Raw genomic sequence first — 12,655 nt, forward strand, 5'->3', positions numbered from 1 at the left:
GTTGGGTTGTGCTCTTATCTAGAGGCTTGATTTGGGAAAAATCTGCTGGTAAGCTCATTTAGGTTATTGATGCTATCCATGTCCTTGGAATTTTAAGACTGAAATTTGAAATGGGACCAAAATCTGCATTAGGATTCTTCAGAGAAACAGAAGTAATAGATGTGCATACATATGTCTGTATTTCTATCTCGGTCTATCTAGAGAGGGAAATTGATTTTAAGGCATTGGCTCATGCAGTTGTGGGCTGACAAGTCTAAGTTGTGCAAGACTGGCTGGCAAGGTGGACACCCAGGGAAGAGTTGATGTTGCGACTCAGTCTTCCTCAGAAGATGATAGCCCTTTCTCTTATGGTCCAGTTGACTGGATGAGGCCTAGACTCATTATGATGGAGAGGTAATTTGCTTCACTCGAGGTCCACTGATTTAAGTGTTAATCACATCTGAAAAATACGTTCACAGTAGCACTAGAGTGGTTTTCATCAAAAGCTGGATCCCATGGGTACTCTGGCATAACCAAGTTGACACTTAAAAATTGACTAAATGGGTAAAAAGTTCTGAGGTGAATAGGCCTTTAGTGAGGTTTTATGTTTATCTGGCTAGGGCTTAGGCTGCGTTTACTGTGTGCTGTAGCTGCATGTGTCAGAGGCTAAACTTTGTTTTGTTGTCCTTTTTTGGGGGGTTCTCTAGAAGCTTCTTAAATATTGTCTGAGACATTCTTTCCATTGTGTTCCCTTGTTATATGGAGGCCCTGTTGATGTGATGGTGAGGTGTCAAGGGGTGGGAAGTATTCTGTAGTCCCTTAATTAGGTCTCAGTCTTTCAGAAAGCTTGTATACCTCCACCATGACCTTTCCAGGTGCTTCTCAGTTTTCCCTTGGATTAATAGGAAAGCAAGAGGGTGTTGGGAGTTACATGTTTCCCTTCTGTCAGCCTGGTTAGGCTCTGTTAAACCTTCCCTAAGATTGGGTGTTTTTGGACTTCTTAACTTTAAAAACGTGTACACTTTGATCCTCCAGCCATCTGTTTATTATAGATGAGATTTTCCTACCCTGGTAGTAGTTCCCATGCCATTTTCTGCTCCTAGGCTTATACTCTGGTAAATTGCCATTATCTGTATCTACCTATTTCTCTAGTTTTGGGAATAGCAGTTTGCTCTATGACCACAGTTCTCTGATAAATCTAAGAAGAATTGTTGGTTTTTAATTAGTTCAGCTTTTTTCATGTTGTGTAAATAGGAGAGATGACTTCTAAGTTCCTTACATGCTTGAGTGGAACCTGGAAGTCCCTCCGTTATGTTTTGTTGTTCCACTGAGCAATATTAAGTAGCTCTTAATTTTTAAGATTTATATCCTATGGAATAGGGTAACACTTAAGAATGACAGTTTATATACCTTATTTAAGTCTTACTTATGTATCTAGTCAAATTTCTAGAAAGTTATATACATATACACACACTCATGCACACTATTTTTTAGCTAGTTGCAGAAAAAACTTTGATAGAAGTATAATCTACTATTGTAACATTTAATTGATGATAGTGCAAAACATTGCCCATAGGTTATTTTGGTAAGATGTGCCTTAGTTTTGTCACTGTTAGTTATAAAATAAATTATGTGATTAATTCCCCTTCTAGTACTACATTAGATAACATGACTCTGCTCACAGCTTAGTATATTGTATTTAATTAGGTGATGATTGGTCTCTAACATTATATCCCTGCCCCTTTTTTTAAACTTATAGGAAGCTCAGAAATAAGTTTTGGTTCTCAGTTACAATTAGATCTGTTACTCCTTCCTTTTTCTCCATTTACCATTTTTTTAAACGATTTTATTTATTCATGAGAGACACAGAGAGGCAGAAGGAGACGCAGGCTCCTGCAGGGAGCCCGATGTGGGACTCGATCCCAGGACGCTGGAATCATGCCCTGAGCCAAAGGCAGATGCTCAACTGCTGAGCCACCCAGACATCCCTATTTACCATTGTTTTCATTGTTGTGGTTTTGTAACTTCTCTGTTTTTTATTAAAACTTTCATGCCCATTTGAAAGTAGGTCATATAAATAATATATTAACTATGCTCAAGTATTGCTTGATAGAATTTTAGGTCTTATGTTGCTGCCCCCCCCTTCCCCTTTTTTCCTGTGTCATACTCTTTATCATTCTCTTCTTACTCTATAGACTTATCTTGACCATGATGTGAATTATTCATTTCATGTCTTATCCATTATAAATTATTTGTTTCAGACATACTTTCTCTTGTCACCCTTTATGCTTTATGGTTCCTCTGAGTTCTATTTGCTACTTTAATATTAACTCAAGTCAGGCCATTAAGAACGTACTCTATCCAGAGAAGTTTGTTGAAAAATTTCATAGAGCTAGATTTTAAAGTCAACTACAGCTGTATATATCTGTATATATCTGTATTTTCATTATTTAAGGTACATCACTGAGAGGTGCCTGGGTGGGTCAGTAGGTTAAGCATATGCCTTCAGCTCCGATCATGTTCCCGGGGTCCTGGAATTGATTGTGCATTGGGCTCCCTGCTCAGTGGAGAGCCTGCTTCTCCCTCTCCTTCTCCTTCTGCTGCTCCCCCCACTCATGCTCTCTCTCTGTCAAATAAAAAAATAAAATCTTAAAAAAATAAAGTAGATCACTAAGAGCATATTTTATTAGCAAAATATTTTGCATTATACAAAATTTTATAAATCTTTAAAGGTTTAACTTATTGATTATCTTTTATTAGCAGTAAAACTTTAAGTTATTACTTTAATGATTCAATATAATATCAGATTTATCACACTAATTACAAGAATATTGTTAGTTTGGGGTATTCCATAGCTTATGGAATAGGGTAACACTTAAAAATGACAGTTTCTATATCTTAATTCTTACTTATGTATCTAGTCAAATATCTAGAAAGCTATATACATAAATATACACATGCACACTATTTTTTAGCTACTTGCAGAAAAAACTTACCCACTGTATTATGCTTTTTTATTTAAAAATTACGTCTGTATTTGTCCTTGTTGATTACTAAATTCACTCAAATGCCAAAATTCAAATTATTAAATAATTTTCATGAAAGAGCTTGCTATTGGTGTTTAAGTTACAATTCCTATTAAGTTTAGCTGATATGAATGGGCAAAGCCTTCCAAAACTTAAATCACTTGGTTTAGTGTTTTTTCCTTCCTAGGGCCTAAATAATTTCCAGAATAGATGAGGATGCTCAACTTTTTTCAGTTTTCCTTTCAAAGGAAAGGTTTTGTAGTCTCTAAATAGTCTTAGTATGCACATGATTGAATTTATCATTCTGTGTCAATCTCATTCATAAACATTTGCTAATAACCTGGTTTAGAAAACATTATGACAACATAGGTAGTATATAATGTGTCAAATGAATAATATGGGCAAGACAAATCCAGAAAAGGTAGAAATTAACTGTGGCCATTTGAGGAAACCTTCACGATGGAAGGCAGATATTGAATCTTGAAGGAGGGTAACACTGAGATGAGAATAGAAAAATGCGGTGTGAATTGTGGATGGGCCACATTTACATGTCTATTCTTAAGCTGTTTGGTTGATATTAGGCACATTTCGATGTGCCCTAATAATTAAAATAGTAAAAAATTAAAACTGTATTGAGGAACCATTTTTACTTACTACATTTGTAAAAAATTACCAAACTTACAAGTCAAGTGTTGGTGCAGATGTGGAGCTGTGAGAACTCTTGAAGTGCTCACAACCTATGACTTCGCAACTTTATCTCCAAATATAATCTTAAGCAATGTTTTTCAAACTTTTATTAATATGACTCCTACCCTAAAATAATACATTTTACTTAATAACCCCAGTATACCCACACATGAAATAAAAATTTCATATAATAATTGCCCCTAATATGTATAATAAAGGTAAAAATATAACAAAGTACCAAATGTGAATTTAATAATTAAATAAAATTTAAATAAAAAATCAAACACTAAAAATTTAGGAGATAGTTGATATATCTGCTTCTTTCATAATTTTATTTTTCGGCATAGTTTTTTTTGCTAAGAATTTATGCTTACATTTTGATGTTTTCTATTGTATTCTGTTCTACTTTGAAAAAATGCTGATTGTGATGACTAAATTGATTTAATGACCCATTACTAGATTGCAATCTGTAGTTTGAAAAATACTGCTTGGGAGAAATTCTTGCTCATCTGTATCAGGAGACATGTTTGAGAGTGTTTATAGCAGCATTGTTTGTATACCCCTTTTCCCAAAATGGGAAGCAGCTAAAATATACACTGACAAGAGATAGATAAATATATTATAGTATATTTATATAATAGAATAATACTACACACCAAGGTAATTGAAATGCAGCTACACCTATTAGTATGGATCAATTTGGGAACATATGTTGAGCAAAAAATAATAAGCCACAGAATATGTATAGTATGATTTAATTTATATGAAGTTCAGAAATAATCTAAACTGTACAGTATATCAAATAGGAATAACTGTGTCTTCACACTATAAAGAAAGACAAGAGAAAGCTAAGAACCAGAGTCGTAGGATAGTTAGTGCCTTATCCTGGAGGCCATAGGAAGTGTTGGAAGTGTTAAGGACCAGGGAACCTACCGAGGACTTCAAAGATAATGGTAAAGTTGTGTTTCTTAATTAGGTGGTTGTGGATACAAGATTACTCTTTTTATTCTATTCTTTATACCTTATATATTTCTTACAGATAATTTTTGATGTATTCAGTATTTATATATGTATATATATTTTTAAAGAGAACATGTACATGCAAGCAGCAGGTGGGAGGGTGGTAGGGCAGAGGGAGAGGGAGAGAAAGAATCTTCAGCAGGTTCTACACCCAGTGCTGATATGGAGCACAATCTCACCACTCTGATCATGACCTGAACTGAGATCAAGAGTGGGACGCTTAACTGACTTAATCAGTAATCTTGTATCCACAACCACCTAAAAAAGCTGTAGATACAAGAGTGAAACTAAGAACTGAGTTATGGACACATCCTGTGATTAGATATTATTTGTCAGATACCTCTGACAAATGAAATGAACAGTTATAAATTATGGCAGTTTTAATATTCTGAATATTTTTTTCTATGAAGCAAGATATCTTTGGTACCAAAAGAAACTTGCCATTTTCCAGTCTTGAAAATTCTGAATGCCTTCACAAAACCATGTTTCTCTAAAAAATGTTTTCTTCCAAATGATACTCAAATAAGAGGGTGATTCCTGTCTTAGCTACATACACATTTTCTTTGATTGGAATGTTTATAAAATTTTGTTTTTCTTCTGTTATGCACCCAAAAGTTTCCTTTCTGAATATGGCTTAGTATTTGGTAACCAGTTTTTATGTGTTCTTCATCTTAAAGTAATAAACATACCATACTTGCACTGTTTACTTGAAAACTGATGGGCAGGTCACCAGAAATGAGAATTATGTTAATAGACATTATTATGAAAGCTAGTTAATCCTAATACCATCAATCAAAATCTGAAACCTTTTAGATAAAATAATTTTTTTCTCAAATATACCAGCTTACCAATAATTACGATGTTTTCCATAGAGTGAAACTGGACTAAAAAAGGAAATAAATGACCTTGTTAAACGGAAGATTGCAGTTGATGAAGAAAATGCTTTCTTAAGGAAAGAATTCAGTGACTTGCAGAAGAAATTTAAAGATAAAAGTCAAGAAGTTAAGGTGTGTTGGCTTGTACATAGTTTTACTGTACTATTGCTTTGAAATCTTACTTTAAGCTTTGTCAGCCTTTGTGGCAGAGAAAGTGACAAGCTTGGAGGAAAAATTGCCTTAGGCCCTGCTGTACCACACAGTTTTCTCACATGCGAAAACTGAGGAAGATGCTTTAAAGATAAGACTCCAAGCTTTATAACTTTCAGATAAATAGTTAATGATGGAAATGGAGCTAAGAAAGTAGGAGTGTGAATATGTGGCTTCTTGTAATTAGATTCTGATGGGACTGGCATTATTAATTGATAAAACCCAGGTCTGGGAGGATATGTCTGTGTGGGTCTCAAAAATAGCTGGGGACAGCATCAAAGGCAGCTTGATCAATTAATGGGCTCTTTGCAAATGTGTACTCATCAAAGCTGTCATCCAGTGAAAAAATATGACCCATCCACCTGCATGAAAAGAGGCCAATAAAAGTATACAGGTGACCTTGGCCATCAAATATAGAAGAAGCTGCTGTGAGGATAAAACTGCACAGTTTATATTTGCTGATTAGTTCTCACCTTTTTTTTTTTTGTTTGTTTATCGGCCCTTGTGGTACTGTTCTACAGGACACTAAGGAGTGTGTGCAAAATAAGGAAGAGCAAAACAGACTGGTTATAAAAAATCTGGAGGAGGAAAATGAGAAATTAAGTGCCCGCTGCGCTGACCTGCTAAATGACCTGGAGAAACTGAGGAAGGAAGAAGCACATTGGAGAAGAGAAAAATATAGCATTGATGCAAAAATAAAGGTATGCAATGAGAGTGGAGAGAATGAAAATAATGCCATTATTTTGGATCTAGCTTCTTATAGGAAGTTTATCACATGTGATTTTCTTTAAATAACAAGTTATATATTCAGATCCACCAGTGGGGACCAGCATTAATTTACATTCCTTCACTTAGGACCCACAGCTTTTTAAAAATTGATGTTGCAAAGCAGGAAACTGACTTCAAATAGTTATCTAAAATGTAATCATTAAAAAATAAAGGCTATAGCATTTCAAAACATGTTTTGAAAAAACATACTTAGAATCATGAGGTTTGACTTTTTTCAGTTAGAGCTTAAATTTATAAATATAGTTATAATTCATTACAATAGAGTTTTAAGAATGTATTTTCCAAATCTTTTAAAAAATAAAATGTAAAAAAAAAAGCAAAAAGCACACAACAGTTGAAAAATACTCAAATGTGTTTTGAAGATGGTGCTTTTCTTTGGTTTAAGAGGGCCTTATTCATAGTAAGATTTTATTTTCATAGAAGATAAAAGGTACTATCATCCTTTGTAATATTCTTATATCTTTTGTCCATCAGTATTTTTCAAAATAATACTTTTTTGGTGGCTCTCTCTTTGTCTTGAGAATGTTTTTGTTAGCTTTTTTCCTATTAGATTTCAGGTTTTTTTTTTTTTTTTTTTTTTTTACCATAGATTTTGCTGAAAAGGTCAGAAGAAAATTTTTGTAATAGTAAATATGATAATGCCTCTATGTAGGCACATATAAAAAGAATATATAACATAAGCACATACATATATAGCTATTAAAATATACTAAGTATGGGTGTGTGTGTGTGTAATTATTTTAGAGGTGAAGGGGTGTGCATTTCTCTGTGTGAATATCTGCTCATTGCACATTTTAAGGAAATACATTAAATCTTTTTAGGGTATCATCAGGGAACAACTGAGCCATTGAGAGAACTGAATTCTGGTGCATTTGTTTTTCTCAATTTTTATGTAGTTTCTGCTTCCCTGAAACCTTAAGCAGTTGGGTAACTTAATAAGGGTGAGTGGTACTTCCTTATGTTAATTCATAGGTACATGAGTATTTGGTGATACTTTTCATATCATTGATGACTATTTGCCACTGAAATAGTTCATTCTGTGATTTGCTGTATCTTTAGTTCTATGAATTTTTTTAAATTGTAGAGTTTGTCTTATTGATCCGTAGACATTTTTAATTTATTCTGGATACAAAGTATTTCTAATACTTTGTTATATATATTAAAGTACTTTCTGTTCCATGAATCTCAAGTAAGGTGACTTGGACTTTGAGAAGTTTGTGGATTTTGAAAGAGTCTGTTTTATTTTTTTCTTCTCTAATGTTTTTACATTAGGAATCTAACATGCTAAAGTTTTCTCTGTTCCAAAGTCTGTAATCTACTTAGAATTTATTTTGGAGGGTGGAGTCTTTATTGATTTGTGATGTAGTCTCTCTCATTCAAAGTTTTCCTGTGTGTATAGGTTTGTTTTTGGACATCTTATTATTTTCATGGTTTTAGGTATGGCAGTTTTGTAATTTGACTCATTATTTGGTAGAGAACTTCTGCTTCTTTATTCTTATTTTTCTAAGTCATGAGCCCTATATGTGCTTCTCCAGTATCTTATAATACTTAAGAACTATTTGGTTTCTGGGGCGCCTGGGTAGCTCAGTTGGTTGAACTCAGCTTCAGGTCAAGTCATGATCTCTGGGTTGTGAAATTGAGTCCCACATGGGTCTCTGGGCTCAGTGGGGAGTCTGCTGGAGAGTCTCTCTCTCTCCCTCAGCTTCTCCCCTCTTATGCATTTGTGTGCACATTCTCTCTCTCTCTCTCAAATAAATATATCTTAAAGAAAAGAAACAATTTTATTAGTTTTGCTGAAGAATTCTGTTAGAAAGTAGATTGGAACCGCACTTAGTTTATGAATTAATATTTGGAGAATTGTAACATTACCATTCATTTATGTGGAATAAGATTTTGTAACTTTCAAGGAAGAGGGAAGATGGCAGAAGAATAGGGGACCCATGTTTCATTTGGTCCCTTTAATTCAGCACGTTATCTATCAAATCATTCTGAACATGTGTGAATTCAACCTGATCTGTAAGAAAATAATTGCTACGATTCTACCAATAGAAAAGCAATCACTTTTTGCAAGGTAACAGGTGCAGATAGGTGAATCTGAGAAGCTATATTAGAAGGTAAGATATTGGTGGGAGGTTGGGGGGCAGGGAGTCTCCATAAGTTGGTTACCCGAAAGTGAAACAGCAGTGAAGCACACAATTGGAGCTTTTAGAGGTCTGCTTCTGTGAGGGGCATCACTGCTGAAAGGTACTCCAATGGTGAAGCAGGGCAGAATCAGGTAGTACGGTTAGGTCTTAGGATCCCAGGGTTACAGAAACAGTGATGCTACCTGAGTGTGTCACAGTTCCCAAGCACTGGAGTGGTGAGGATGGCTACAGTCAGCCAGTGGGAATGGCCTCTCAGCTAGGTGTTGCCGTAAACTGCAAATTGCAGCATGATCGGTTGATAGCTCTTCAAGCAGGGGCCAACAAGCAACAACCCCTGGGAGATCCTGCTCCTTGCCCTCAGAGGAGCAGTGTGGATGTGTGCAGGATCAGGCAATTGCCCCTGAGCAGGGGCCTAGGAGGGGTGGGACCATGGTGAGGCACGCCCCCATTGGGGTGGGTATGTATCCTAGCAGTCCGAGGAGTTTGATACACACAAAAGGGATTGACTGCTTTTCCCTGAGTACACTGAAGAGTGGGGACAGCAATTGTTCAGCTCCGGTCCAGAAATCTGGGCACTGCCATTTTCACTTTCTTTTTCACTCTCTGAGATAGTGCAAAAAGCCTTCAGGGAACAGAAGCCATATAGAGCAACCTGAGGCAGCTTAAACTGAGCCTAGCCCCCTGGAAGAGGTCGTACAACTCCGCCCAGGCAAAGCCAGCTGAAAATCAGTGCAACAGGGCCCTCCTTAGAAGACTAGCAGGAACATCAGTCCAATACCAAGTTTATAGATCACTCAACTGAAAAAATCCTGCACTAGGGGAGAATAGTATATAGAGTTTGAGGTTTTTTTCTCATGAACCTTCAGTCATTCAGTTTAAAATTTTCTTTTGTTTTTTTCTTTTTTCCCCCTCTTCAAGTAATTTTTCATTTTATCAACTCTTGGTTGTTAAGTCTTTTTTTAATTTTCATTTCTACATTTCTACATTTACATTTTATAGATATATTCTTCATTTTTGGCTTCCTTTACTGTGTTCAATTTTATATATATATATATATATATATAGTTTTGTTTCTTTACAATTTTGAAGTTTAGTATCTTCTAATAAAGAGACCAAAATATACCCAAGTCTAAGAGGATAACCCTGTTTTGTCCACCTGTGAGATTATGTTCTCTTTTTTCTCTTTTTCCCTTTTTTTTCCCCTTTTTTTGGTTTCTGACCTCTTCAGATTTGTCTAGTGTATATTTCACTGGGATCATGGTTGATATTTTTTATTTTGTTTTCTCATTCATTCATTCATTCATTCTCTTTATTTTTCTCTGGACAAAACAACTAGAAGGAGAAATTCACAGCAAAAGAAAACAATGGAGGTATAATCCTTGCCATAGATCTAATCAATATGGATATAAGTAAAATGTCAGAAACTGAATTCAGAACAATGGTTATAAAGTTATTAACTGGGCTTGAAAAAAGCATAAAAGACACAAGGGAATTTCTTAGTACAGAAATAAAATCTAATAAGGCCAAAATTAAAATAGGTAACTTTTAATGGAGATGCTTTAATGGTGATGTAGGCTAAAATAAAATGGATGCTCCAACAGCTAGGGTAAATGAGGTAGAAGAGTCAGTGACATAGAAGACAAAATGATGGAAAGTAAGGAAGCTGAGGAAAAGAGAGAAAAACAACTAATGAACCATGAGGAGAGGTTTCAAGAAATCAGCGATACCAAAAAGTAAAACAATATTAGAATTATTGGGGTCCCTGAGGAAGAAGACAGAGAGAAAGAGGGACAGAAGGTATATTTGAGAAAATCATAGCTGGGAATTTCTCTAGTCTGGGGAAGGAAAGAGGCATTCAAGTCCAAGAGGTATAGATAACTCCCCTCAAAATCATTAAAAATAGATCAACACCCTGACATATAATAGTGAAGCATGCGAATTTCAGAGATAAAGAGAAAATCCTAAAAGCAGCTCAAGACAAGAGGTCCTTAAGGTACAAACGTAGGAGCATTAGACTGGCAGGAGACCTATCCATGGGACCTAGTCGATTAGAAAGAGCTGGCATGATATTTAGGGTACTAAATGAAAAAAAAAATGCAGCCAAGAATACTTTATCCAGCAAGGCTGTCATTCAGAATGAGAGGAGAGATACAGAGCTTCCAGGACCAACAGAAACTAAAAGAATTTGTGATCACTAAACCAGTCCTGCAAGAAATATTAAAGGGGATCCTGTAGGTGAAGAGAGAGCCCAAAAGAAACAGACCAGAAAGAAACAAAGAAAATCCACAGAAACGGTAACTTTACAGGTACTACAGTGGTAGTAAATTCATATCTTTCCGTAGTTACTCTGAATGGAAATGGGCAAACTGCTCCAATCAAAAGACACAGGGTATCAGATTTGATAAAAATAAATAAGACCCATCAATATGCTGTCTGCAAGAGACTCATTTTAGACCCCAAAATACCAAACCATTTATCATGAAAAAAGAGGTGGAGTAGCAATTCTTATATCAGACAAATTAGATTTTAAACCAAAGACTGTAGCAAGGGACAAAGAGGAACAACATATCATACTTAAATGGTTTATACTACAAGCGGATATAACAATGATAAATATTTATGCACCTAACATGGGAGTAGCCAATTATATAAACCAATTAATAACAAAATTAAAGAAACAGATTGATAATAATACAATAATAGGGGACTGTACCACATCACTCACTGCAATGGACAGGTAGATCATCCAAGAAGATCAGAAGATCAACAAGGAAACAAGGGCTTTGAATAACACCCTGGACCAGATGGACTTAACATATATTCAGAGCATTCTATCCTAACGTAACAGAATACACATTCTTCTTGAGTGCACTGGAACATTCTCCAGAATAGACCACATACTGGGTCACAAATCAGGTCTTAACTGGTACCAAAGATTAGGATCATTCCCTGCAGATTTTTGGACCACAGTGCTTTGAAACTTGAACTCAATCACATGAGGAAATTTGGAAGGAACTCAAATACGTGGAGGTTAAAGAACATCCTACTGGGTTTCAGTGGTTGAATGTCTGCCCTCAGCTCAGGGTGTAATCCCAGGACCCTGGGATCAAGTCCTGTATTAGGCTCCCCATGAGGAGCCTACTTCTCCTTCTGCCTATGTCTCTGCCTCTCTCTCTTTGTCTCTCATGAATAAATAAAATCTTTAAGAAAAAAGAGCATCATACTAAAGAATGAATGGGTCAACCAGGAAATTAAAGAAGAATTTAAAAGGTTCATGGAAACAAATGAAAATGAAAACACAACTGTTCAAAACTTTTGGGATGCAGCAAAGGTTGGCCTGGTAGGGAAGTATATAGCTACACAAGCCTTTCTACAGAAAGAAGAAAGGTCTCCAATACACAACCTAACTTTATACCTAAAAGAGCTGAAGAAAGAACAGCAAATAAAGCCTAAACCCAGCAGGAGAAGAGAAATAATAAAGATTAGAGCAGAAATCAATGAAATAGAAACCAAAAGAACAGTAGAACACATCAATGAAACTCAAAGCTGGTTTTTGAAAGAATTAATAAGATTGGTAAACCCCTAGCCAGACTTAATCAAAATAAAAGAGAAAGGACCCAAATTAATAAAATCATGAATGAAAGAAGAGAGATCACAAGATCATAACCAACATCAAGGAAATGCAAACAATTTTAATAACATCTTATGAGCAACTCTATGTCAACAAATTAGGCAATCTGGAAGAAATGTATGCATTCCTGGGAATTTATAAGCTTGAAACAGGAAGAATAGAAAACATGAACAGATCCATAACCAGCAAAGAAATTGAAACAGTAATAAAAAATATCCTAATAAACAAGAGTCTAGGGCCTGATGTTTTCCCAGGGGGATTCTACCAAACATTTAAAGAAAAACTAATACTTGT

The 12,655-nt window shown here is 35.4% G+C and overlaps 1 protein-coding gene across 11 annotated transcripts in view; it reads left to right on the top strand.

Annotated features, from left to right (window-relative positions):
* CNTLN (centlein) overlaps positions 1 to 12,655 on the top strand; it is a 317,280-nt gene that overhangs the window by 86,776 nt on the left and 217,849 nt on the right. For 10 of the 11 annotated variants that reach the window (XM_049116145.1, XM_049116148.1, XM_049116152.1 and 7 more), the window contains exons 4-5: positions 5,585 to 5,719; positions 6,319 to 6,498. In XM_049116145.1, coding sequence (XP_048972102.1) covers positions 5,585 to 5,719; positions 6,319 to 6,498 — 315 coding nt within the window. Of the gene's footprint in view, positions 1 to 5,584; positions 5,720 to 6,318; positions 6,499 to 7,408; positions 7,528 to 12,655 lie in introns of those variants that run through there. The other variant, XM_049116155.1, reaches the window with a different exon arrangement.

The sequence above is a fragment of the Canis lupus genome, chromosome 11 (assembly GCF_003254725.2).
Source record: "Canis lupus dingo isolate Sandy chromosome 11, ASM325472v2, whole genome shotgun sequence".
Classification (NCBI taxonomy): Eukaryota; Metazoa; Chordata; class Mammalia; order Carnivora; family Canidae; genus Canis; species Canis lupus.